Source organism: Apodemus sylvaticus, chromosome 19 (genome assembly GCF_947179515.1).
Source record: "Apodemus sylvaticus chromosome 19, mApoSyl1.1, whole genome shotgun sequence".
Classification (NCBI taxonomy): domain Eukaryota; kingdom Metazoa; phylum Chordata; class Mammalia; order Rodentia; family Muridae; genus Apodemus; species Apodemus sylvaticus.
The window spans coordinates 9,829,225-9,856,472 of NC_067490.1; the positions used below are offsets into that span (position 1 = coordinate 9,829,225).

At 49.0% G+C, this 27,248-nt stretch overlaps 4 protein-coding genes across 6 annotated transcripts in view; 3 read left to right on the forward strand and 1 right to left on the reverse strand.

The window, feature by feature from the left end:
- Positions 1-27,248, reverse strand: part of Tspear (thrombospondin type laminin G domain and EAR repeats) — a 178,522-nt gene that overhangs the window by 99,133 nt on the left and 52,141 nt on the right. The window lies entirely within an intron of this gene.
- LOC127669663 (keratin-associated protein 10-8-like) lies at positions 6,263-7,012 on the forward strand. Its single transcript, XM_052163824.1, has 2 exons — positions 6,263-6,378; positions 6,457-7,012. The coding sequence occupies exons 1-2, from the start codon at positions 6,263-6,265 to the stop codon at positions 7,010-7,012; spliced, it is 672 nt and encodes a 223-aa protein (XP_052019784.1).
- LOC127669662 (keratin-associated protein 10-1-like) lies at positions 12,147-12,896 on the forward strand. 2 transcript variants are annotated; one of them, XM_052163822.1, is made up of 2 exons: positions 12,147-12,262; positions 12,341-12,896. In XM_052163822.1, the coding sequence occupies exons 1-2, from the start codon at positions 12,147-12,149 to the stop codon at positions 12,894-12,896; spliced, it is 672 nt and encodes a 223-aa protein (XP_052019782.1). The 2 variants fall into 2 exon arrangements, with proteins under 2 accessions (XP_052019782.1, XP_052019783.1); XM_052163823.1 differs by having other exon boundaries at positions 12,147-12,235; positions 12,323-12,896.
- LOC127669658 (keratin-associated protein 10-1-like) lies at positions 18,034-18,786 on the forward strand. Of its 2 annotated transcripts, none has more exons than XM_052163813.1 (2): positions 18,034-18,149; positions 18,228-18,786. In XM_052163813.1, exons 1-2 carry the CDS (start codon positions 18,034-18,036, stop codon positions 18,784-18,786), a joined length of 675 nt encoding a protein of 224 aa, XP_052019773.1. The 2 variants fall into 2 exon arrangements, with proteins under 2 accessions (XP_052019773.1, XP_052019774.1); XM_052163814.1 differs by having other exon boundaries at positions 18,034-18,122; positions 18,210-18,786.

The window sequence follows — 27,248 nt, forward strand, 5'->3', positions numbered from 1 at the left end:
CACTGATTGCTCTTTCAAAGGTCCTGAGTTCAAATCCCAGCAGCCACATGGTGACACACAACTATCTGTAATGGGATCCAGTGCCCTCTTCTGGTGTTTCTGAAGACAGCTACAAAACAACACAAAACAAACAAACAAACAAACAGGAAAATGTATAAAGAATCCCAGGACTAAGGGCAGCTGCATTGCAGCTCCTATCACCTCATCTAGGTGTCGCCCCAGTCCCTGTCACCAACAAGGTAGGGGTAGAGCCTTGAGATTTCCTGATTGTGGCCACAGGCTGACCAGAGCCCGATGTGAGGTGCACAGCCTAGAAACATTCTAGCAACTGCAGGCCGCTCATCTGAAGGGAAATCACCTGTTCCAGCCACAACCCACAGCTCAGGGTCACAGGATTCTATTTCTAGAGAGCACAAGGTCCCTTCTCAGGTGACAACCTCCCAGCACTGGTAAAGAATGGTGACAGCTTTCACATCTACCCATCCTGTTAAATGGATTTCTTAAAAATTACCTTAAGACAAAAATAATGGGGAAAGATTGGAAAGAGTATGGGAGATCTTTGGGACATCATCAGTCATTGGTGTCAGAACCACTGGTACCCCTGAGGTGGTGGAGAGGAAAGTTTGGAACACAGAAAGTCTATACAGTAAATTCCAGAAATTTACTTTGGGACAGATATGGACACACAAGGAAGTGTCCAAGGTCTAAAGAATCTTAAATGGACACCACAAAACCCTCACCATGGCACACCGGCTGCAAAAGAGAGAAGCATCAAGTCCCATTTGACAGCAAGCCCCCAGATCAACTGCAGGCTCCTGAGCAGACTCTGCAGGCCAGTGTGTGTGTGATGCTGTGCTGAAGTCCTGGAAGAAAATAACCACCAAACACGAGTACTAAACCAGCAGGGCTTCAGAATCAAAGAAGAAACAAAGACCTTCCCCAATAAACAAAAAAGAATTCACGGTCATGATACCAACCTTACAAGAAGGGATGAAGAGGGTCTTAATACCCAGAAATGGCAGAAAGGCAATGACCATTGGGGTTTGCACAGGAAAGCGTAAGAATACCAGAATACCAGAGAGAAATAGGAATGAATATGTGATGGATAGCATATTCTTGGCCCAGGGTGCTGCATTATTTGGAGTGGTGGCCTTGTTGGACTGGGTGTGGCCATGTTGGAGTGGGTGTGGCCTTGTTGGAGTGGGTATGGTTATGTTGGAGAAGCTATGGCCTTATTAGAGTAGGTGTGTCACTGTGGACTTGGGCTTTAAAACCCTTATTCTAGCTGTCTGGAAGCCAGTCTTCTACTATTAGCTTTCACATGAAGATGTAGAACTCTCAGCGCCCCCTACACCATGCCTCCCTGGATGCTGCCATGCTCCTGCCTTGATGATACTGAACCTGTAAGCCAACCCCAACTCAGTGTTGTCCTTATAAGAGTTGCATTGGTCATGGTGTCTGCTCACAGCAGTAAAACCCTAACCAAGACAAAATATATTAACAATTCTATACGCCATTAACTGCACAGAGGAAAGGGAGAGGAAGGAGAGACACAAAGAGCACAGAGCAACTGGAAGAAAAGCAGGAAGAGGACAGGTGTGCGTGCGCACCATTGTCAGTGACCCTCCATCAGGTCCCAGGGAAGCTGGCTTCTCCTTCCCTTCCCTCCCTGCCTGGATGTCCTGCTTCTGTGGTCAGCTCAACCACTCTAGACCTACACATCAATAAAACTTCCTCTGATCGCTCAGTGGTTAAGAGCACTGATTGCTCTTTCAAAGGTCCTGAGTTCAAATCCCAGCAGCCACATGGTAACACACAACCATCTGTAATGGGATCCAGTGCCCTCTTCTGGTGTTTCTGAAGACAGCTACAAAACAACACAAAACAAACAAACAAACAAACAAACAAACAAACAGGAAAATGTATAAAGAATCCCAGGACTAAGGACAGCTGCATTGCAGCTCCTATCACCTCATCTAGGTGTCGCTCCAGTCCCTGTCACCAACAAGGTAGGGGTAGAGCCTTGAGATTTCCTGATTGTGGCCATAGGCTGACCAGAGCCCGATGTGAGGTGCACAGCCTAGGAATATTCTAGCAACTGCAGGCCGCTCATCTGAAGGGAAATCACCTGTTCCAGCCACAACCCACAGCTCAGGGTCACAGGATTCTATTTCTAGAGAGCACAAGGTCCCTTCTCAGGTGACAATCTCCCAGCACTGGTAAAGAATGGTGACAGCTTTCTACCCGTCCTGTTAAATGGATTTCTTAAAAATTACCTTAAGGCAAAAATAATGGGGAAAGATTGGAAAGAGTATGGGAGATCTTTGGGACATCATCAGTCATTGGTGTCAGAACCACTGGTACCCCTGAGGTGGTGGAGAGGAAAGTTTGGAACACAGAAAGTCTATACAGTAAATTCCAGAAATTTACTTTGGGACAGATATGGACACACAAGGAAGTATTCAAGGTCTAAAGAATCTTAAATGGACACCACAAAACCCTCACCATGGCACACCGGCTGCAAAAGAGAGAAGCATCAAGTCCCATTTGACAACAAGCCCCCAGATCAACTGCAGGCTCCTGAGCAGACTCTGCAGGCCAGTGTGTGTGTGATGCTGTGCTGAAGTCCTGGAAGAAAATAACTGCCAAACACGAGTACTAAACCAGGAGGGCTTCAGAATCAAAGAAGAAACAAAGACCTTCCCCAATAAACAAAAAAGAATTCACAGTCATGATACCAACCTTACAAGAAGGGATGAAGAGGGTCTTACTACCCAGAAATGGCAGAAAGGCAATGACCATTGGGGTTTGCACAGGAAAGTGTAAGAATACCAGAATACCAGAGAGAAATAGGAATGAATATGAGATGGTTAGCATATTCTTGGCCCAGGGTGCTGCATTATTTGGAGTGGTGGCCTTGTTGGACTGGGTGTGGCCATGTTGGAGTGGGTGTGGCCTTGTTGGAGTGGGTATGGTTATGTTGGAGAAGCTATGGCCTTATTAGAGTAGGTGTGTCACTGTGGACTTGGGCTTTAAAACCCTTATTCTAGCTGCCTGGAAGCCAGTCTTCTACTATTAGCTTTCACTTGAAGATGTAGAAATCTCAGCGCCCCCTACACCATGCCTGCCTGGATGCTGCCATGCTCCCGCCTTGATGATACTGAACCTGTAAGCCAACCCCAACTCAGTGTTGTCCTTATAAGAGTTGCATTGGTCATGGTGTCTGCTCACAGCAGTAAAACCCTAACAAAGACAAAATATTAACAATTCTATAAGCCATTAACTGCATAGAGGAAAGGGAGAGGAAGGAGAGACACAAAGAGCACAGAGCAACTGGAAGAAAAGCAGGAAGAGGACAGGTGTGAGTGCGCACCGTCGTCAGTGACCCTGAATGTGAGCAGTCCTAACTCGCCAGTCAATAGACAGATCAGCTGAATGGGATTTAATCAATCAAGATCCAACAGCACACCACCCTCAAGAAATTCACAGCATCTGAACAACACACAGGCTGATGGCCTGAAAGAAAGGGATACAAGTGGCTGTGTAGGCAGATGGACCCTGAAGACCTGCAGCAGTGGCTATGCTTACATCTGACAAAACAGAATTAAGACAAGCAGTGGGAAGAGACAAACGTGTAACTACATAATGACCAAAGGGGTCAGTGTATCACAAAGACACCCGACGATTACCACATATGCACGTGGTGGTGGTTGTCCAACCTCACAAAGCAAGCAGCCTTCGACCACAAGTGCCATAGAGCCTGGTAATAAGCTACTGTGCTGTGCAGCAGCTGCCCTGGCAGTGGGCGGGGCAAGCAAGACAACACAAAAGCCTGAGCTAATGGAACAGCAGGGCAAAGGACTCCACAGACATCTCCAGCACATTCTGAGATCTGACAGACATCTCCAGAACATTCCAAGATCTGACAGACAACTCCAGAACATTCCAACAGGCACAGCATACACATTCTTTCCTTTGGCACATGACACTTTCCCTACCTGGCATAGACCAGATCAGAGGATACAAAACAAGCCTTAGCAAACTACAAACTGCTGAAATCATAGTCAAGAGGGTTCACAGAAGTTCTCTGAAATAGTTGGTTTTTTTCATCCATGGCAGAAAGGACTCTGAATAGCATTTGAAGCCACAGGAAGAATTGAGGTCTGTCCACCACTGGTCTCCAGGCTATGTGGAGTCTGCCCCTGACACCTGAGTTCACTGTTATTTATTTATTTGTTTGTTTGTTTGTTTATTATATGTAAGTACTCTGTAGCTATATTCAAACACCAGAAGAGGCTATGAGATCTCATTACAGATGGTTGTAAGCCACCATGTGGTTGCTGAGATTTGAACTCAGGACCTTCAGAAGAGCAGTCGGTGCTCTTATTCACTGAGCCATCTATCCTGCCCACTGAGTTCCCTCTTTTGTCACCAGCCATGGTGACAGGATACATGGTTCAGCGTGCTCTTCTTCTATCTAGTCCACTTTGCTTGTGTAAGCACACATCCCGACCCTGTTTCCACCTGTGATTTTAGTTATTTACATCTCCTTTTCCCTCACTTGGGGTAAGCAGTGTTGCTCTTTGTTGCCCCGGTTCCCAAGGCTGTTTTTTTTTTTTCTGACCTCTGTTTACAGCTCTAATCTGAGTTTCCTGTCTATTTTCTGTGTATTTCCTGTATTTGCCTTGGGGTTCTTTGTGCTTCCTGCTCCTGGTTCCTTGAGGTGTGAGTTTAGATCTTGAGGTGTTTAGCTTAGGTCTGGACTCTTCCTTCACAGCTATGAATTTCCCTCTTGCGCTATTTTGGCTGCATCCCAGCGTGGGTTTATTGTCTTTTCATTTTCAACCACCTCTTTTATCTTCCAGCCTTCCTGACTCCCCGGCTATCTAAGTATGTCTTCTGTTTCTACAGATTGGTGAACTCTCCAGTTCTCTTTCTGTTTTTGTTTCTATTTCGTTCCATCTTGAGATGACATCTCATAAGATCTTAACAATTTCAAATTCATTGAGATTTCTTTGGCCTAAGCTGTGAGACACCAAAGGACAAGGAAAGTTGCTGCTGTTTTGTGTGGTCTGTGTGGCTGTGCACAGTGTTCTCTGAGGCTGTCCTTCTTCTATTTCTTCTTCTTCTTCTTCTTCTTCTTCTTCTTCTTCTTCTTCTTCTTCTTCTTCTTCTTCTTCTTCTTCTTCTTCTTCTTCTTCCTCTTCCTCTTCCTCTTCCTCTTCCTCTCCTCCTCCTTCTTCTTTAAAATATTTATTTCATTTATGTGAGTACACTGTCACTCTCTTCAGACACACCAGAAGAGGGCATCAGATTCCATTACAGATGGTTGGGGACCACCATTTGAATGCTGGGAATTGAACTCAGGACCTCTGGAAGAGCAGTCAGTGCTCTTAACCACTGAGCCATTTCTCCAACCCTTCTATTTCTTCTTTTTCTACTGTACTGCACTAGCAATACTTTGTAGACGTGGCCAGGTGTTGTCAGTTTGCCAGAGCTGTTGGGTTCTTCCCAGATCAGCTTCATATAGATTGGTGTCTATATGATGGTAGCCATGTGGTCTTGATGCATACATAGATTGATCTCTGTGTTGATGTTTACTGTTACATTGTTTCCTGACCATCAGACTCCACACTCAGTCTCCTCTTATTTTGCTAACAGTAACCAAGATCAAGTGGTTACTGCTGCAGGTGTGGCTAGCACTGTCATCCACCTGTGTCTCAAGTCTAAAGTGTTTGAACTGGTCCAGGCCAATGGATTTGATCTGAGATGGTCAAGTAGTTGAGAACAGTGAAAGATCATCCACAAAGGAAGAGTCCATGACCCATAGCTTTAGAGAGGTACAACAGCAAACATTTAGAAAAGAATTAATGAGCTTTCCCACCACAAAACGCAGTCAGACATACCCCACCAGCACAGGAACGGACAGCGCTGGAGGACACAGTAGTCTCAGTGCTCAGTGTCATCACCAGCTACCCTGGCAGGCGCCACAAGTCAGAGGGCACAGGGTCAGCCCAGGAAGTCTGTGCTTTCCCTCCAGATGAGTTCATTGCTAGAGCAACCAGCCCAACAGGAGTTAGTGACTGAGCCCTGCAGAGCCCCCTCCAGACTGAATAACAAGGAAATGGAAGTACTCAGAGCCTCCTGCAGCAAAACAGGCCGGGAGGATAAAAGCCCAGAGCCCAGAGCACCTCATACACACACTCCCTCAACACGGACACAGTCACTGAACACACACTCCCAACTCCCATCCGACTCTGCCATGGCCGCCTCCACCAGGTCTGTCTGCTCTGATGCTTGCACCAGCTCCTCCTGGCAGGTGGATGACTGCCCAGAGAGCTGCTGTGAGCCCTGCTGCTGTGCCCCTAGTTGCTGCCAGTCTAGCTGCTGCCAACCCAGCTGCTGCCAGTCCAGCTGCTGTCAACCCAGCTGCTGTGTTCTTGGCTGTGCCCCCAGCTGTTGCGGCCCCGCCCCCTGCCTGACCCTTGTCTGCACCCCAGTGAGCTGTGTATCCAGCCCCTGCTGCCAAGCCTCCTGCTGCACACCCTCATGCTGCCAGCAGTCTAGCTGCCAGCCAGCTTGCTGCACCTGCTCCCCCTGCCAGCAGCCCTGTTCTGTGACCCTTTGCTGCCAGCCTGTCTGCTGCACCCCCATCTGCTCTGGGTCATGCTGCCAGCAGTCTAGCTGCCAGTCCTCCTGCTGCCAGCCCTCCTGCTGTGTGCCTGTGTGCTGCAAGCCTGTGTGCTGCACCCCTATCTGCTCTGGCTCCTCCTCCTGCTGCCAGCCCCCCTGCTGTGCTCCTGTGTGCTGCAAGCCTGTGTGCTGCAAGCCCTGCTCCAGCGTGTCCCTGCTGTGCCGCCCTGTGTGCAGACCTGCCTGCTGTGTGCCCACCTCCTCCTGCTGTGCCTCCTCCTGCCAGCCCAGCTGCTGTCGCCCAGCCTCCTGTGTGTCCCTGCTGTGCCGCCCTGCCTGCTCCAGACAGGCCTGCTGTGGCCAGAAGTCCAGCTGCTGAGGGCCAGGACCTACTAAAGCAGCAGGGCACAGGACCATCACCTCCACCAGCCTGTACTTGCTATTCATGGAGGTGTAGCTCAGAAGAAAGATGTATAGGGTCTGAAGAGAAACCTGAGGGTAGCTCCACCCCTTAGCAGGCCAGCATGGTCCTCCTCCACCAGGTCCCAGGGGAGCTGGCTTCTCCTTCCCTTCCCTCCCTGCCTGGATGACCTGCTTCTGTGGTCAGCTCAACCACTCTAGACCTACACATCAATAAAACTTCCTCTGATCTATTCTGTCTCCATAGTGACTGTCATCGTCTTTCACCAGCTCTGTATCTTCATCTGGGAGGCTTGGAGTCCTTACATAGACCCACAGCTCCCCCCCCCCCCTTCCTCTATGCTCTGATACTGGGCTCCCGGGTTCACTTCCTCTGGGTCTGGATCTGTGCTTTCCTGTGTTAGGGTTCATGGAATGTCTCTGATAAATCCAGGGAAAGGGACTCATTGTGAGGAGGGGAGGGGAGGGAAGGGAAGGCAAGGAGAAGGGATGGGAGGGTTTGTCTTTGTCCTGAGACCCTGGGAGAAATTTGGTACCCTGGCTTTACAAGAATTCCAGGACTGGGCTGGAGAAATGGCTCAGTGGTTAAGAGCACTGACTGCTCTTCCAAAGGTCCTGAGTTCAAATCCCAGCAACCACATGGTGGCTCACAACTATCTATAAAGACATCCAGTGCCCTCTTCTGGTGTGTCTAGAAACAGCTACAAAACAAACAAACAAACAAACAAACAGGAAAATGTATAAAGAATCCCAGGACTAAGGACAGCTGCATTGCAGCTCCTATCACCTCATCTAGTTGTCTCTCCAGTCCCTGTCACCAACAAGGTAGGGGTAGAGCCTTGAGATTTCCTGATTGTGGCCACAGGCTGACCAGAGCCCGATGTGAGGTGCACAGCCTAGAAACATTCTAGCAACTGCAGGCCACTCATCTGAAGGGAAATCACCTGTTCCAGACACAACCCACAGCTCAGGGTCACAGGATTCTATTTCTAGAGAGCACAAGGTCCCTTCTCAGGGACAACCTCCCAGCACTGGTAAAGAATGGTGACAGCTTTCACATCTATCGTCCTGTTAAATGGATTTCTTAAAAATTACCTTAAGACAAAAATAATGGGGAAAGATTGGAAAGAGTATGGGAGATCTTTGGGACATCATCAGTCATTGGTGTCAGAACCACTGGTACCCCTGAGGTGGTGGAGAGGAAAGTTTGGAACACAGAAAGTCTATACAGTAAATTCCAGAAATTTCCTTTGGGACAGATATGGACACACAAGGAAGTATCCAAGGTCTAAAGAATCTTAAATGGACACCACAAAACCCTCACCATGGCACACCGGCTGCAAAAGAGAGAAGCATCAAGTCCCATTTGACAACAAGCCCCCAGATCAACTGCAGGCTCCTGAGCAGACTCTGCAGGCCAGTGTGTGTGTGATGCTGTGCTGAAGTCCTGGAAGAAAATAACCGCCAAACACGAGTACTAAACCAGCAGGGCTTCAGAATCAAAGAAGAAACAAAGACCTTCCCCAATAAACAAAAAAGAATTCACGGTCATGATACCAACCTTACAAGAAGGGATGAAGAGGGTCTTACTACCCAGAAATGGCAGAAAGGCAATGACCATTGGGGTTTGCACAGGAAAGTGTAAGAATACCAGAATACCAGAGAGAAATAGGAATGAATATGTGATGGTTAGCATATTCTTGGCCCAGGGTGCTGCATTATTTGGAGTGGTGGCCTTGTTGGACTGGGTGTGGCCATGTTGGAGTGGGTGTGGCCTTGTTGGAGTGGGTATGGTTATGTTGGAGAAGCTATGGCCTTATTAGAGTAGGTGTGTCACTGTGGACTTGGGCTTTAAAACCCTTATTCTAGCTGCCTGGAAGCCAGTCTTCTACTATTAGCTTTCACATGAAGATGTAGAAATCTCAGCACCCCCTACACCATGCCTGCCTGGATGCTGCCATGCTCCCGCCTTGATGATACTGAACCTGTAAGCCAACCCCAACTCAGTGTTGTCCTTATAAGAGTTGCATTGGTCATGGTGTCTGCTCACAGCTGTAAAACCCTAACCAAGACAAAATATTAACAATTCTATAAGCCATTAACTGCACAGAGGAAAGGAAGAGGACGGAGAGACACAAAGAGCACAGAGCAACTGGAAGAAAAGCAGGAAGAGGACAGGTGTGCGTGCGCACCGTCGTCAGTGACCCTGAATGTGAGCAGTCCTAACTCGTCAGTCAATAGACAGACCAGCTGAATGGGATTTAATCAATCAAGATCCAACAGCATGCCACCCTCAAGAAATTCAGAGCATCTGAACGACACAGAGGCTGAGGGCCTGAAAGAAAAGGATACAAGTGGCTGTGTAGGCAGATGGACCCTGAAGACCTGCAGCAGTGGCTATGTTTACATCTGACAAAACAGAATAAGACAAGCAGTGAGAAGAGACAAACGGGTAACTACACAATGACCAAAGGGGTCAGTGTATCACAAAGACACCCGACAATTACCCATACGCACGCGGTGGTGGTTGTCCAACCTCACAAAGCAAGCAGCCTTCGACCACAAGTGCCATAGAGCCTGGTAATAAGCTACTGTGCTGTGCAGCAGCCGCCCTGGGAGTGGGCGGGGCAAGCAAGACAACACAAAAGCCTGAGCTAATGGAACAGCAGGGCAAAGGACTCCACAGACATCTCCAGAACATTCCAAGATCTGACAGACAACTCCAGAACATTCCAACAGGCACAGCATTCTTTCCTTTGGCACATGACACTTTCCCTACCTGGCATAGACCAGATCAGAGGATACAAAACAAGCCTTAGCAAACTACAAACTGCTGAAATCATAGTCAAGAGGGTTCACAGAAGTTCTCTGAAATAGCTGGTTTTTTCATCCATGGCAGAAAGGACTCTTAATAGCATTTGAAGCCACAGGAAGAATTGAGGTCTGTCCACAACTGGTCTCCAGGCTATGTGGAGTCTGCCCCTGACACCTGACTTCACTGTTATTTATTTGTTTGTTTATTTATTTATTTATTTATTATATGTAAGTACACTGTAGCTATATGCAAACACCAGAAGAGGCTATCAGATCTCATTACAGATGGTTGTGAGCCACCATGTGGTTGCTGAGATTTGAACTCAGGACCTTCAGAAGAGCAGTCGGTGCTCTCATTCACTGCGCCATCTCTCCTGCCCACTGAGTTCCCTCTTTTGTCACCAGCCATGGTGACAGGATACATGGTTCAGTGTGCTCTTCTTCTATCTAGTCCATTTTACTTGTGTAAGCACACATCCCGACCCTGTTTCCACCTGTGATTTTAGTTATTTACATCTCCTTTTCCCTCACTTGGGGTAAGCAGTGTTGCTCTTTGTTGTCCTGGTTCCCAAGGCTGTTTGTTTTTTTTTCTGACCTCTGTTTCCAGCTCTAATCAGTGTTTCCTGTGTATTTTCTGTGTATTTCCTGTATTTGCCTTGGGGTTCTTTGTGCTTCCTGCTCCTGGTTCCTTGAGGTGTGAGTTTAGATCTTGAGGTGTTTAATTTAGGTCTGGACTCTTCCTTCACAGCTATGAATTTCCCTCTTGCATTATTTTGGCTGCATCACAGCGTGGGTTTGTTGTCTTTTCATTTCAACCAACTCTTTTATCTTCCAGCCTTCCTGACTCCCTGGCTATCTAAGTATGTCTTCTATTTCTACAGATTGGTGAACTCTCCAGTTCTCTTTCTCTTTTTGTTTCTATTTCTTTCCTTCTTGAGGCGACATCTCATAAGATCTTAACAATTTCAAATTCATTGAGATTTCTTTGGCCTACGCTGTGAGAAACCAAAGGACAAGGAAAGTTGCTGCTGTTTTGTGTGGTCTGTGTGGCTGTGCACAGTGTTCTCTGAGGCCGTCCTCCTCCTCTTCCTCTTCCTCCTCCTCCTCCTCCTCCTCCTCCTCCTCCTCCTCCTCCTCCTCCTCCTCCTCCTCCTCCTCCTCCTTCTTCTTCTTCTTCTTCTTCTTCTTCTTCTTCTTCTTCTTCTTCTTCTTCTTCTTCTTCTTTTTCTTCCTCTTCCTCTTCCTCTTCTCCTCCTTCTTCTTTAAAATATTTATGTCATTTATGTGAGTACACTGTCACTCTCTTCAGACACACCAGAAGAGGGCATCAGATTCCATTACATATGGTTGGGAGCCACCATATGGTTGCTGGGAATTGAACTCAGGACCTCTGGAAGAGCAGTCAGTGCTCTTAACCACTGAGCCATCTCTCCAACCCTTCTATTTCTTCTTTTTCTACTGTACTGCACTAGCAATAGTTTGTGGACGTGGCCAGGTGTTGTCAGTTTGCCAGAGCTGTTGGGTTCTTCCCAGATCAGCTTCATATAGATTGGTGTCTATATGATGGTAGCTGTGTGGTCTTGCTGCATACATAGATTGATCTCTGTGTTGATATTTACTGTTACATTGTTTCCTGACCATCAGACTCCACACTCAGTCTCCTCTTATTTTGCTAACAGTAACCAAGATCAAGTGGTTACTGCTGCAGGTCTGGCTGGCACTATCATCCACCTGTGTCTCAAGTCTAAAGTGTATGAACTGGTCCAGGCCAATGAATTTGATCTGAGATGGTCAAGTAGTTGAGAACAGTGAAAGATCATCCACAAAGGAAGAGTCCAGGACCCATAGCTTTAGTGAGGTACAACAGCAAACATTTAGAAAAGAATTATGAGCTTTCCCACCACAAAACACAGTCAGACAGACCCCAGCAGCACAGGAACGGACAGCGCTGGAGGACACAGTAGTCTCAGTGCTCAGTGTCATCACCAGCTACCCTGGCAGGCACCACAAGTCAGAGGGCACAGGGTCAGCCCAGGAAGTCTGTGCTTTCCCTCCAGATGAGTTCATTGCTAGAGCAACCAGCCCAACAGGAGTTAGTGACTGAGCCCTGCAGAGCCCCCTCCAGACTGAATAACAAGGAAATGGAAGTACTCAGAGCCTCCTGCAGCAAAACAGGCCTGGAGGATAAAAGCCCAGAACCCAGAGCACCTCATACACACACTCCCTCAACACGCACACAGTCACTGAACACACACTCCCAACTCCCATCCGACTCCGCCATGGCCGCCTCAACCAGGTCTGTCTGCTCTGATGCTTGCACCAGCTCCTCCTGGCAGGTGGACGACTGCCCAGAGAGCTGCTGTGAGCCCTGCTGCTGTGCCCCTAGCTGCTGCCAGTCTAGCTGCTGCCAACCCAGCTGCTGTCAGTCCAGCTGCTGTCAACCCAGCTGCTGTGTTCCTTGCTGTGCCCCCAGCTGTTGCGCCCCCGGCCCCTGCCTAACCCTTGTCTGCAACCCAGTGAGCTGTGTATCCAGCCCCTGCTGCCAATCCTCCTGCTGCACACCCTCATGCTGCCAGCAGTCTAGCTGCCAGCCAGCTTGCTGCACCTGCTTCCCCTGCCAGCAGCCCTGTTCTGTGACCCTTTGCTGCCAGCCTGTCTGCTGCACCCCCATCTGCTCTGGGTCATGCTGCCAGCAGTCTAGCTGCCAGTCCTCCTGCTGCCAGCCCTCCTGCTGTGTGCCTGTCTGCTGCAAGCCTGTGTGCTGCACCCCTATCTGCTCTGGCTCCTCCTCCTGCTGCCAGCCCCCCTGCTGTGCTCCTGTGTGCTGCAAGCCTGTGTGCTGCAAGCCCTGCTCCAGCGTGTCCCTGCTGTGCCGCCCTGTGTGCAGACCTGCCTGCTGTGTGCCCACCTCCTCCTGCTGTGCTTCCTGCTGCCAGCCCAGCTGCTGTCGCCCAGCCTCCTGTGTGTCCCTGCTGTGCCGCCCTGCCTGCTCCAGACAGGCCTGCTGTGGCCAGAAGTCCAGCTGCTGAGGGCCAGGACCTACTAAAGCAGCAGGGCACAGGACCACACCTCCACCAACCTGTACTTGCTATTCATGGAGGTGTAGCTCAGAAGAAAGATGTATAGGGTCTGAAGAGAAACCTGAGGGTAGCTCCACCCCTTAGCAGGCCAGCATGGTCCTCCTCCATCAGGTCTCAGGGGAGCTGGCTTCTCCTTCCCTTCCCTCCCTGCCTGGATGACCTGCTTCTGTGGTCAGCTGAACCACTCTAGACCTACACATCAATAAAACTTCCTCTGATCTATTCTGTCTCCATAGTGACTGTCACCGTCTTTCACCAGCTCTGTATCTTCATCTGGGAGGCTTGGAGTCCTTACACAGACCCACAGCTCCTGCCCCCTTGTTCTGGGCTCCCGGGTTCACTTCCTCTGGGTCTGGGTCTGTGCTTTCCTGTGTTAGGGTTCATGGAATGTCTCTGATAAATCCAGGGAAAGGGACTCATTGTGAGGAGGGGAGGGGAGGGGAAGAAAGGGAAGGGGAGGGGACGGGAGTGTGTGTCCTTGTCCTGAGACCCTGGGAGAAACTTGGTACCCTGGCTTTACAAGAATTCCAGGACTGGGCTGGAGAATCGCTCAGTGGTTAAGAGCACTGATTGCTCTTTCAAAGGTCCTGAGTTCAAATCCCAGCAGCCACATGGACACACAACCATCTGTAATGGGATCCAGTGCCCTCTTCTGGTGTTTCTGAAGACAGCTACAAAACAACACAAAACAAACAAACAAACAAACAAACAAACAGGAAAATGTATAAAGAATCCAAGGATTAAGGACAGCTGCATTGCAGCTCCTATCACCTCATCTAGGTGTCGCTCCAGTCCCTGTCACCAACAAGGTAGGGTAGAGCCTTGAGATCTCCTGATTGTGGCCACAGGCTGACCAGAGCCCGATGTGAGGTGCACAGCCTAGGAACATTCTAGTAACTGCAGGCCGCTCATCTGAAGGGAAATCACCTGTTCTAGCCACAACCCACAGCTCAGGGTCACAGGATTCTATTCCTAGAGAGCACAAGGTCCCTTCTCAGGTGACAACCTCCCAGCACTGGTAAAGAATGGTGACAGCTTTCACATCTACCCATCCTGTTAAATGGATTTCTTAAAAATTACCTTAAGACAAAAATAATGGGGAAAGATTGGAAAGAGTATGGGAGATCTTTGGGACATCATCAGTCATTGGTGTCAGAACCACTGGTATCCCTGAGGTGGTGGAGAGGAAAGTTTGGAACACAGAAAGTCTATACAGTAAATTCCAGAAATTTCCTTTGGGACAGATATGAACACACAAGGAAGTGTCCAAGGTCTAAAGAATCTTAAATGGACACCACAAAACCCTCACCATGGCACACCGGCTGCAAAAGAGAGAAGCATCAAGTCCCATTTGAAAACAAGCCCCCAGATCAACTGCAGGCTCCTGAGCAGACTCTGCAGGCCAGTGTGTGTGTGATGCTGTGCTGAAGTCCTGGAAGAAAATAACCGCCAAACACGAGTACTAAACCAGCAGGGCTTCAGAATCAAAGAAGAAACAAAGACCTTCCCCAATAAACAAAAAAGAATTTACGGTCATGATACCAACCTTACAAGAAGGGATGAAGAGGGTCGTACTACCCAGAAATGGCAGAAAGGCAATGACCATTGGGGTTTGCACAGGAAAGTGTAAGAATACCAGAATACCAGAGAGAAATAGGAATGAATATGTGATGGTTAGCATATTCTTGGCCCAGGGTGCTGCATTATTTGGAGTGATGGCCTTGTTGGACTGGGTGTGGCCATGTTGGAGTGGGTGTGGCCTTGTTGGAGTGGGTATGGTTATGTTGGAGAAGCTATGGCCTTATTAGAGTAGGTGTGTCACTGTGGACTTGGGCTTTAAAACCCTTATTCTAGCTGTCTGGAAGCCAGTCTTCTACTATTAGCTTTCACATGAAGATGTAGAAATCTCAGCGCCTCCTATACCATGCCTGCCTGGATGCTGCCATGCTCCCGCCTTGATGATACTGAACCTGTAAGCCAACCCCAACTCAGTGTTGTCCTTATAAGAGTTGCATTGGTCATGGTGTCTGCTCACAGCAGTAAAACCCTAACCAAGACAAAATATTAACAATTCTATAAGCCATTAACTGCACAGAGGAAAGGGAGAGGAAGGAGAGACACAAAGAGCACAGAGCAACTGGAAGAAAAGCAGGAAGAGGACAGGTGTGCGTGCGCACCATCGTCAGTGACCCTGAATGTGAGCAGTCCTAACTCGTCAGTCAATAGACAGATCAGCTGAATGGCATTTAATCAATCAATATCCAACAGCATGCCACCCTCAAGAAATTCACAGCATCTGAACGACACACAGGCTGAGGGCCTGAAAGAAAGGGATACAAGTGGTTGTGTAGGCAGATGGACCCTGCAGACCTGCCGCAGTGGCTATGCTTGCATCTGACAAAACAGAATTAAGACAAGCAGTGGGAAGAGACAAACGGGTAACTACATAATGACCAAAGGGATCAGTGTATCACAAAGACACCCGACGATTACCACATACACATGCGGTGGTGGTTGTCCAACCTCACAAAGCAAGCAGCCTTCGACCACAAGTTACATAGACCCTGGTAATAAGCTACTGTGCTGTGCAGCAGCCATCCTGGAAGTGGGCGGGGCAAGCAAGACAACACAAAAGCCCGAGCTAATGGAACAGCAGGGCAAAGGACTCGACAGGCATCTCTAGAACATTCCGAGATCTGACAGACATCTCCAGAACATTCTGAGATCTGACAAACGTCTCTAGAACATTCCAACAGGCACAGCATACACATTCTTTCCTTTGGCACACGACACTTTCCCTACCTGGCATAGACCAGATCAGAGGATACAAAACAAGCCTTAGCAAACTACAAACTGCTGAAATCATAGTCAAGAGGGTTCACAGAAGTTCTCTGAAATAGTTGTTTTTTTTCATCCATGGCAGAAAGGACTCTTAATAGCATTTGAAGCCACAGGAAGAATTGAGGTCTGTCCACAACTGGTCTCCAGGCTATGTGGAGTCTGCCCCTGACACCTGAGTTCACTGTTATTTATCTGTTTGTTTGTTTATTTCTTTATTTATTATATGTAAGTACACTGTAGCTATATGCAAACACCAGAAGAGGCTATCAAATCTCATTACAGATGGTTGTGAGCCACCATGTGGTTGCTGAGATTTGAACTCAGGACCTTCAGAAGAGCAGTCGGCGCTCTCATTCACTGAGCCATCTCTCCTGCCCACTGAGTTCCCTCTTTTGTCACCAGCCATGGTGACAGGATACATGGTTCAGTGTGCTCTTCTTCTATCTAGTCCATTTTGCTTGTGTAAGCACACATCCCGACCCTGTTTCTACCTGTGATTTTAGTTATTTACATCTCCTTTTCCCTTACTTGGCGTAAGCAGTGTTGCTCTTTGTTGTCCTGGTTCCCAAGACTGTTTATTTTTTTTCTGCCCTCTGTTTCCAGCTCTAATCTGAGTTTCCCGTGTATTTTCTGTGTATTTCCTATATTTGCCTTGGGGTTCTTTGTGCTTCCTGCTCCTGGTTCCTTGAGGTGTGAGTTTAGATCTTGAGGTGTTTAGCTTAGGTCTGGACTCTTCCTTCACAGCTATGAATTTCCCTCTTGCGCTATTTTGGCTGAATCACAGCGTGGGTTTGTTGTCTTTTCATTTTCAACCACCTCTTTTATCTTCCAGCCTCTCCCTCTGACTCCCTGGCTATCTAAGTATGTCTTCTATTTCTACAGATTGGTGAACTGTCCAGTTCTCTTTCTGTTTTTGTTTCTATTTCGTTCCATCTTGAGATGACATCTCATAAGATCTTAAAAATTTCAAATTCATTGAGATTTCTTTGGCCTAAGCTGTGAGACACCAAAGGACAAGGAAAGTTGCTGCTGTTTTGTGTGGTCTGTGTGGTTGTGCACAGTGTTCTCTGAGGCTGTCCTTTTTCTATTTCTTCTTCTTCTTCTTCTTCTTCTTCTTCTTCTTCTTCTTCTTCTTCTTCTTCTTCTTCTTCTTCTTCTTCTTCTTCTTCTTCCTCTTCCTCTTCCTCTTCCTCTTCCTCTCCCTCTTCCTCTCCTCCTCCTTCTTCTTTAAAATATTTATTTCATTTATGTGAGTACACTGTCACTCTCTTCAGACACACCAGAAGAGGGCATCAGATTCCATTACAGATGGTTGGGAGCCACCATATGAATGCTGGGAATTGAACTCAGGACCTCTGGAAGAGCAGTCAGTGCTCTTAACCACTGATCCATCTCTCCAGCCCTTCTATTTCTTCCTTATCTACTGTACTGCACTAGCAATAGTTTGTGGACCTGGCCAGGTGTTGTCAGTTTGCCAGAGCTGTTGGGTTCTTCCCAGATCAGCTTCATATAGATTGGTGTCTATATGATGGTAGCCATGTGGTCTTGATGCATACATAGATTGATCTCTGTGTTGATATTTACTGTTACATTGTTTCCTGACCATCAGACTCCACACTCAGTCTCCTCTTATTTTGCTAACAGTAACCAAGATCAAGTGGTTACTGCTGCAGGTGTGGCTACCACTGTCATCCACCTGTGTCTCAAGTCTAAAGTGTATGAACTGGTCCAGGCCAATGGATTTGATCTGAGATGGTCAAGTAGTTGAGAACAGTGAAAGATCATCCACAAAGGAAGAGTCCAGGACCCATAGCTTTAGAGAGGTACAACAGCAAACATTTAGAAAAGAATTAATGAGCTTTCCCACCACAAAACACAGTCAGACAGACCCCACCAGCACAGGAATGGACAGCGCTGGAGGACACAGTAGTCTCAGTGCTCAGTGTCATCACCAGCTACCCTGGCAGGCGCCAGAAGTCAGAGGGCACAGGGTCAGCCCAGGAAGTCTGTGCTTTCCCTCCAGATGAGTTCATTGCTAGAACAACCAGCCCAACTGGAGTTAGTGACTGAGCCCCTCAGAGCCCCCTCCAGACTGAATAACAAGGAAATGGAAGTACTCAGAGCCTCCTGCAGCAAAACAGGCCTGGAGGATAAAAGCCCAGAGCTCAGAGCACCTCATAAACACACTCCCTCAACACGCACACAGTCACTCAACACACACTCCCAACTCCCAGCCAACCCCGCCATGGCCGCCTCCACCAGGTCTGTCTGCTCTGACGCTTGCACCAGCTCCTCCTGGCAGGTGGACGACTGCCCAGAGAGCTGCTGTGAGCCCTGCTGCTGTGCCCCTAGCTGCTGCCAGTCTAGCTGCTGCCAACCCAGCTGCTGCCAGTCCAGCTGCTGTGCCCCAAGCTGCTGTGTTCCTTGCTGTGCCCCCAGCTGTTGCGCCCCCGCCCCCTGCCTGACCCTTGTCTGCACCCCAGTGATCTGTGTATCCAGCCCCTGCTGCCAATCCTCCTGCTGCACACCCTCATGCTGCCAGCAGTCTAGCTGCCAGCCAGCTTGCTGCACCTGCTCCCCCTGCCAGCAACCCTGCTGTGTGACCCTTTGCTGCAAGCCTGTCTGCTGCACACCCATCTGCTCTGGGTCATGCTGCCAGCAGTCTAGCTGCCAGTCCTCATGCTGCCAGCCCTCCTGCTGTGTGCCTGTCTGCTGCAAGCCTGTCTGCTGCACCCCCATCTGCTCTGGCTCCTCCTCCTCCTGCTGTCAGCCCTCCTGCTGTGCTCCTGTGTGCTGCAAGCCTGTGTGCTGCAAGCCCTGCTCCAGCGTGTCTCTGCTGTGCCGCCCTGTGTGCAGACCTGCCTGCTGTGTGTCCACCTCCTCTTGCTGTGCCTCCTGCTGCCAGCCCAGCTGCTGTCGCCCAGCCTCCTGTGTGTCCCTGCTGTGCCGCCCTGCCTGCTCCAGACAGGCCTGCTGTGGCCAGAAGTCCAGCTGCTGATCCCGAGTCCTCATCTGGGGTTCTATGTAGTGCAGGCTGCTACCCTCTTGGTCTAACCATTCCCACCCTCTAGCCTTGACCACAGAAGATTAGTCATGGCTACCCATTGGGTAGTTGGCTGCTGAGCCCTTCTCTGGGGCCACCTAAACAGAGTTCCACTGCCTTCTTAGACCCCAAGTCGTAAGTCCCAACTACAGCAGCCCTTGCCTTCCCCAGGCTGTCGCTGTGTATATCCTGATAAACCTGCCTTTAGTGGCTAGAGAGATGGATCAGTGGCTAAGAGCACAGACACTCTTGCAAAGGACCTGAGTCCTGTTCCCAGTGCACAGAGGGTGCCTGCTGTGAATTATAATTCCTTTCCCACCGACTTTGCTGCCCTCCTCTGGCCTCTGCAAACCCCTGCACTCATTTGTTCATGCATGAACAAGTGCATATGCTCACACACAGACACACACACACACAGACACATACACACAGACACACACACAGAGACACACACACAGACACACACACACAGACACACACACACACAGACACATACACACACAGACACACACACACAGACACACACACACAGACACACACACACAGACACACACACACACAGACACACACACATACACAGACACACACGCACAGACACACACACACAGAGACACACACACAGACAAACACACACACAGACACACAGACACACAGACGCACACACACACACAGACACACACAGACACACACAGACACACACACTAACTTAAAATGAAAGAAAAATAAATCTTTAAACCTGTCTCTGTCTCCTAATGACCCATGTCTTGTGTGTGTCACAGGGTTGGTGGGCACGGTGGGCCCATACCTCATGCAACAAATGGCACCTGGCTCAAGGGGTCCAGCCTGGCTCTTCCCAGAGCAGATATTTGGTATCTGAGACTAGGACTATGGGGGAAGTGAGTACTGGGCAGCCATGGACCCCTGAGCCTCGTGTCCTTCCCAGCCCCAAGGCTCCTCCTGATGGCTGGGGTCTACCTGAACACGGCCCTCCTATTTGAACCGACATCTCCAGTCTCCCTTGGGGGACCAGCCCTCTACAACAATGCTTATTCTGTCCCCATCTCTCCTGGAAGCTTTATTGTCCCCAGGGTCCACACCTTAACCAGGGCTCCAGCTCCAGCTAGGGCTCGGAACCAAGAACGCCAGCCTCGAACAGCCTCTTGGATGCCTCATACCAATGCAGCCCTCGTACATTCTAACACTCTTCCTGTAGCCCTGGTGCCCAGGAGCCTTTCCAAGATGCTGCCCTACACGGTGTGGAGCTGACCTCCATCCAGCCTTGATGCCTGGCATTCTAGATCCAGTATCCCACCCTGCAGTAGCACATGGACCACTTGATTGGATGCTGGGTAGAGTGAGGTGGGGGTTTGTTTTGTTTTGTTTTGTTTTTTAGATTTTCGAGACAAGGTTTCTCTGTGTAGCTCTGGCTGTCCTGGAACTCACTCTGTAGACCAGGCTGGCCTCAAACTCAGAAATCCACCTGCCTCTGCCTCCCAAGTGCTGGGATTAAAGGGATGCACCACCACTGCCCGGCCCGAGTGAGGTGGTTAATAATGTCAACTTGACAGGATCTGTTATCACCATGGAAACAAATGGTCAACATGCCTGGTGTCTTCTCCTCAAGACTAAAAGTCTAGCTGCTGACCCAAGTCCTCATCCGGGGTACTATTCCCCACAGGCTGCTTCTCCACTGTGCTAGCCATTTCCACCTCTCTAACCTCAACCACAGAGGACTAGCTATAGGCCCCCATAGGCTCATATATTTGAATGCTTGGTTCCTAGATGGTGGAACTGTTTAGGAAGGATTAGGGGGTGTGGCCATGTTGGAGAAGATATGTTACTGGGGGTGGGCTTTGAGGTTCCAAAAGTCCAAGTCAGGTGCAATCTTGTTCTTTCTATGTGGATTAAGATGCGAGCTCTCAGCTGCTGTTCCTGCGCCAAGCCCGTGTTCCTGTTGCCATGCTCCCCACCATGACGGCCATGGACTCACCCTCTGACACTATAAGCAAGCCCTTAATAAAATGCTTTCTTCTGTATGTTGCCTTGGTTGTGTGTCTCTTCACAGCAGAGATTGGTGACTAAGCCAGCATGTCCTGGAGAGAGTTTCTAGATCTGATTATCTGAGATGGGAATGCCCACCCTAAATGAGCGGCACCCTTCCATGCACTGGGGTCCAGGATTGGATACAAAGAAGAAAGCGAGCTAAATATGGGCATCCCATGCCCCACCCAGTGCCCTCTCTTTCTCTGCTTCTTGACCAGCCATGTTGCCTGTGCCCTAGACCACCATCCTGCCCTTGGGGGAACAGAGTCAACGACCCATCTCCTGCAAGAGCACCTAATTGAGGACTGCCTGAGAGAGACCAAGGATTGCTGCTGCAAACCATTCCAGCCAATCGGAAACTGCTGTTTAGAAGAGATGCTTTCTTGAGACCAGTGGAAGGTATTTAAGGAGCTTGCAGCAGTGTTCAGAAGCACTTGCTGCTGAAGTGTCTCTCACCTACTCCCGGAGTCTGTGTCATTGACTCTGCACTACCTCACCTCCAACCCCCCACCCCCTGAAGGCAGGTAGGGTCAGGCAGCAAGCAGTCCAGGGCACAGGCAACCCTGCCACCTCATGCTCACTGCCACTGCGCTGTCCCCACTGTGATGGACTGTGTCCCTGGGAACCGTGAGTCAGAAAGAACCATTTCTCCTGTTAAGTTGCTTCCTGTCAGGCATTTTGTCACAGCAGCAAGAAGAGTCACTGACGCACGATGTAACACCAGCTGTGCCAGCAGTCTTAGGTCCTCACACAGAGTGTTCCTGTGCTCAGGGGCCACCTCCCCTCCTCTACTCAGAAGACTACTGGAGATAACCACTGAGTCACCCCAGCACCAGAGAGCAAATGACACAGCCTTGTCCACTTTCCTGGGGGCAAATCTATATGCCCATAGATAAGAGGTCCCAAAGGGCCATGATGATGACCACAACATATTGTGTGGTAGTTGAATGGCCAACAGGTAAGGCTCAACCTCACTGGAGATCACCCCTAATACATGTCTGGCTCTCTTTGGTGCTATGATGACCCAAATATGCCATCATCATTGGGGTTGTAACAGAAAGGGGACAGGGAAGAATTCATGGGGACCTCTATCTGCCCCTCTCACCTCTGATGATTTCTAAAACACATGACCTCACCTGCCTAGTGACCACTATGCCAGAGAGATGCCCTCCAGCACCCAAGAAGTGTGTCCCCTGTCTCCTATGAGCCTCTTTCCTTGTGTGGCCACATTGGAAGATCATTTTCAAAGCTTTTAATCACAAGGTGAGCCTGTAAATCTGTAGGGTCAGCCCCAGGCTTCATCCTGAGAGAAAGGAGAACATTTGTCCGTATAGAGCAGTCTCTACTCAGGTCCAGACTACATAGAATTACTCTCATGTCCACAGCAGGAGAGTGGATAGATATGTGTGCTGTACTGGCTGGTTTTGTGTAAACTTGTCACAGGCTGGAGTTATCACAGAGAAAGGAGCCTCCCTTGAGGAAATGCCTCCACGAGATCCAGCTGTAAGGCATTTTCTCAATTAGTGATCAAGGGGGGAGGGCCCCTTGTGGGTGGTGCCATCTCTGGGCTGGTAGTCCTGGGTTCTATAAGAGAGCAGGCTGAGCAAGCCAGGGGAAGCAAGCCAGTAAGGAACATCCAACCTGCTTGAGTTCCAGTCCTGACTTCCTTTAGTGATGAACAGCAATGTGGAAGTGTAAGCTAAATAAACCCTTTCCTCCCTAACTTGCTTCTTGGTCATAATGTTTGTGCAGGAATAGAAACCCTGACTAATACATGTGGGCTGTCCACACAGGGGACATCACATAGTTGTCGAGGAGGTAACCAGGTGGAGTCACCTTGGAAACATCATGTTGGATGAGATGACATACGACTATGTGTGGAAAACACAGAACAGGGACTTCTGGGAGTGGAGAGTAGGCATACAGGCCAGTCAGACTGCTCAATGAATGCTGAGTCAAATATCAGCATAGAGAGCTAAGAATGGTGTGTAGGATCAGGGGTGGGGGTAAATCCTCTTGATTCGTGGTTCCAAAGGGTCTAGCTCTTACTCTGGTTATTCTGAACCTGTAATAAGTCAGAAAGCTACACAACCGGAACATGGAGCTGAGGCTGCTCCCTCATGGCAGAGAGGAAGCAGAAAGGAGGAAGGGCAGGACATGAGGAAGCTCAAAAGACCTGCCCCCTGTGGCCTGCTTCCTCCAGTAAGGCCTATAACCTAATGTTTCATCCACCTCCCCAAACAGTACCACCAACTAGATAACAGGCATTCAGCACATGAGCTTCTGGGGACATTCTGTCCCCAAACCATGTGTCTTAGTTAGGGTCTTACTGCTGCGAACAGACACCATGACCAAGGCAACACTTATAAAGGGCATTTAATTGGGGCTGGTTTACAGGTTCAAAGGTTCAGTCCATTATCATCAAGGCAGGAACATGGCAGCATCCAGGCAGGCATGGTGTAAGTCTTACCTCTTATTCTGAAGGCATCTAGAATACTGACTCCTGTGTGGCTGGGAGGAGGGTCTCAAAAGCCCACCCTCACAGTGACTTACTTCCTCTAACAAGGCCACACCCACTCCAACAAAGCCACACCTACGTCAACAAGCTCACACCTCCTAATAGTGCCACTCCCTGGACCTAGCGTATTCAAAATCACCACACCATGACAGTGGGTGTCTGAAGTGGGCCAGGGCAGAACAGAAGGACCACTCAAGGGCAAGGAGCCTGGGGTGAGCTAAGGCACACACTGGTGACAGCCAAGTGTTGAGGGAATGTTCTGATACCCTTGGTCATACTCTTTAAGTGGTGGCTCCATGGTGAACCAAGTATTTCTCCGAAAAACTACCAAGTAGGAGCCACAGGCCATCACTGGGTCCCTGGCGCTGACAGCCCCATCCCTTCACCTAAGCCAGGATACTGTCTGAGAACATAGGACTCATGGCCATATTCCCGTAATGCTGAAGGTAAACTCTGAAGTTGAACTCGATGGAGACAGGACCCGGGTCGCAGGTCAGGGCTCAGAGGAAGGCTGTGGGTACCCGAGATCTTCAGATGACTGCTGACCCTAAAGAAGAACCACTGACCTGCCTAAGGTGCCCAGGATGGATGTCACCTCTAACCCAGCAAGGGACAGGCAAGTCACCTCCCACAGAGTCTCCTATGCTGGGGTCACTTTGGCAATGTGACCAAGTGACTGGGACTCTTGCCACAAACCTGATGGTCAGCAAAGGACTTGCACAAAGTCAGAGCAGGAAGATGCGTAAGTGGACAGATGACAACACACAGCCCAGGGGAACAGGGACAGCGCCTCAAGACAACCACGAGTGCCTGAGCAGAGCTGAGCCCCAGCCTGAGGGCCTCCAGCTCCAAGATACCGCCATGTATAGCCAGCAGGAATAACAACATACCATAATAAAAAAAATTATTTTTGTTTTTTGGTGGGGTTTTTTTGGTGTTTGTTTTTTTGTTTGTTTTTTGGTTTTTTCGAGATAGGGTTTCTCTGTGTAGCCCTGGCTGCCTTGGAACTCACTCTGTAGACCAGGCTGGCCTCAAACTCAGAAATCCGCCTGCCTCTGCCTCTCAGGTGCTGGGATTACAGGTGTGCGCCACCACCGCCTGGTTAATAAAATTATTTTTAAAAGTCTGCTGTTGTAGTAAATATTTAATTTCAAATTGGTGGTTTCTACACTGCTTTAGATCATTCAGTTCCCAGACAATTCAGTTCCCAGTTTTATATTCATAATAAGATTTTAAAACACTAGAGCTGGGCAGGTATCTACCCTCTAAGGTATTTTTGTCTACTTCCCTATCAATAACCCTGAGATATAATTGATCATGTTCTGCCTGGGCCACTCGTACTTCAATTGGCCAGCCTCATAGCCAGGTTTTCATGGCTCACCTGCCTCTCGGTGTCCTCTCGTCTCTCCGCCTTCTCCCTCCCTTCCCAGGGTCCCGCCTCAGACCCCAAGCCTGGGAACTGAAACCACCTACCTCTCCTCTGCCCAGCTATAGGAAGTCAGCATCATTTTCTGGTTTAAATTAAAGAGCACGGTCTCATAGCATCACTTGGTGTACATGAGATTCTTCTCGTCTCCGAGGCAACCAGATCTTGGGGACTGGTGTTATCATTAAGATACATAGTAACAGACCAAACCTCAACAGCCAGCATCACTTAATTCTGCAATTTTTCACTTTGCGGTTTTCCAGCTTCTGGAAAGTGAAATCGGTAGATGAGTTTGGCATCTACCATGGCAAACTTAGTTCACAGAGATTGTGAACTAAGAGCAGGATGCTATCCAAAAGAATGAGGAGGACAGGGAGGGAGAAAGGGAGAGGGAGGTTAGGAGGGAGAGAGGAAGACAGACAGAGTTCTTAGACAGTAAAGCAGGAGCCCACAGGTGCGGGTGAGGGTGCTTGCCAACAGGCTATGGGATGGCTGTAGCGTGTGGGGCGGCTGAAGTGAGGATATTGTGGGGTGCGGGAGTGCTGAGGAGGTGAGATACAGTTCAGGAAAGCTGGAGGCAGGAGCCAGCGTCAGGAGCCAGGGAGGATGGAGTCCCGGGAATGGATGGAAGACTCAGACTAAGAAGAGAAGCTGAAAGGATTCGTGAGACCAGAGCTGAAGAAACCATCATGATGCTGGAAACTGGAGTGGGGCTGACCACAGAAAGGGTACAGGGTTCTAGAAAGAGATGAGTTCACCAGGAGAACAATCCAGTCATAAACCCAACATGGTGACACACTTCTGGGATGTGGAGGCAAGAGTATCAAGAGTTTAGGGCAAGCATTGGCTACATAGTGGGGCCAGGCTGGACTACAGGAGCTACTGTCTCAAAAAAGGGAGGGGGGCTGGAGAGATAGCTCAGCAGTTAAGAGCACTGACTGCTCTTCCAGAGGTCCTGAGTTCAGTTCCCAGAAACCACATACATGGTGACTCACAACCATCTGTAATAGAATCCAATGCCCTCTTCTGGTGTGTCTGAAGACAGCTACCATATGCTCATATACATAAAATAAATAAATCTTAAAGAATAAAAATAAAAAATAAAGAAATGGGGAAAACCAATAATTTTTAAAAAGGAAATTAAAAAGTTGCAGGTATACCCCTATTGCTGCCAGCAACCTGAGAGAACACCCAGCTACACCACAGAAGGGAAGCCAGCACCCTCTGCACAGCTACAGGACACACAGATCTGTCATGGTGGCTTCAGAGACTGATTCACACAGGAGACGGTGGATATGTCTCATTGAGGCCACACTGGGAGTGGTGAGTCTACCTGGCATGTTCACAGGATCTTAAATTCATAGAGAGTTAAGATGGCTCTCTAGTGGCAGAAAGTGTCTGGAAATAAAACTAGAACAACCTCACAAGGAAGGGTACAAAGGATAAAATTGAGGAAAACGGGGGATCAAGACACTCTGAAGGTTTACACTAGGAGCCACGTCTAGAGTCTTGGAAGGAAAAGCCACGGAAGGAGAATTGGGTTTTAAGATAATACTGAGATGAAAGGTCATGCCGAAAGTATTCATAGTCCACAAAACAACACTTAGTCCAGACACAGGCATTCTAGAACAAACCCAGCATTCAGGAAAGAAACAACAGACAGAGGTTGAAAGGCAGGTGGACTGTGGAGAAGCTCCACTTGCCTCTGCTCAGTAACACAGGCACCAGAATAAGTATTGTCACCTTGAGGGACACTGGTTCAAACCCAGAATTTTTTGCTTACTTGTTTGTTTGTTTAAAAAATTATTTTATTTATACGAGTACACTGTAACTATCTTCAGACACACTAGAGAGGGCATCAGATCCCTTTTATAGATGGTTGTGAGCTACCATGTGGTTGCTAGGAATTGAACTCAGGACCTCTGGAAGAGTAGTCGCGCTCTTAACCACTGAGCCATCTCTCCAGCCCACTTGTTTGTTTTTTAAGACAGGGTCTTTATGTAGCCCTGGTTGTCCTGAAACTTGCCCTGTAGACCAGACTGGCCTCGAACTCAGAGATTCTCCTGCCTCTGCCTCCTCAGTGCTGGGATTAAAGGTTTGTGCCACCACCGCCTGGATCCAAACCCAGAATTCTATACCCAGCCAGACTATCCCATCATGAGGAGCAAGGTAGACCAGGAGTCTCTGAAATGTGACCGCCGCAGGTGTGGAGTCTCTGGCCTTGGAACAACCGAGAAGAGTGTCAACAGAAAAAGCTCAGTCTCACTGCTGAGTATCTCAGGAGGGTCAGGCACCACAGAAGAAGACACCAAACTCTACCCAAGCACTGTCTCCCTCACAAAGCACAGGTGGTTCAGGGAGTACACACAACCTCCCGCCAACAAGCCTCTGTGTAAAGTGTGCTGTGTAAGGTTTGCATCTTGCTAGCAT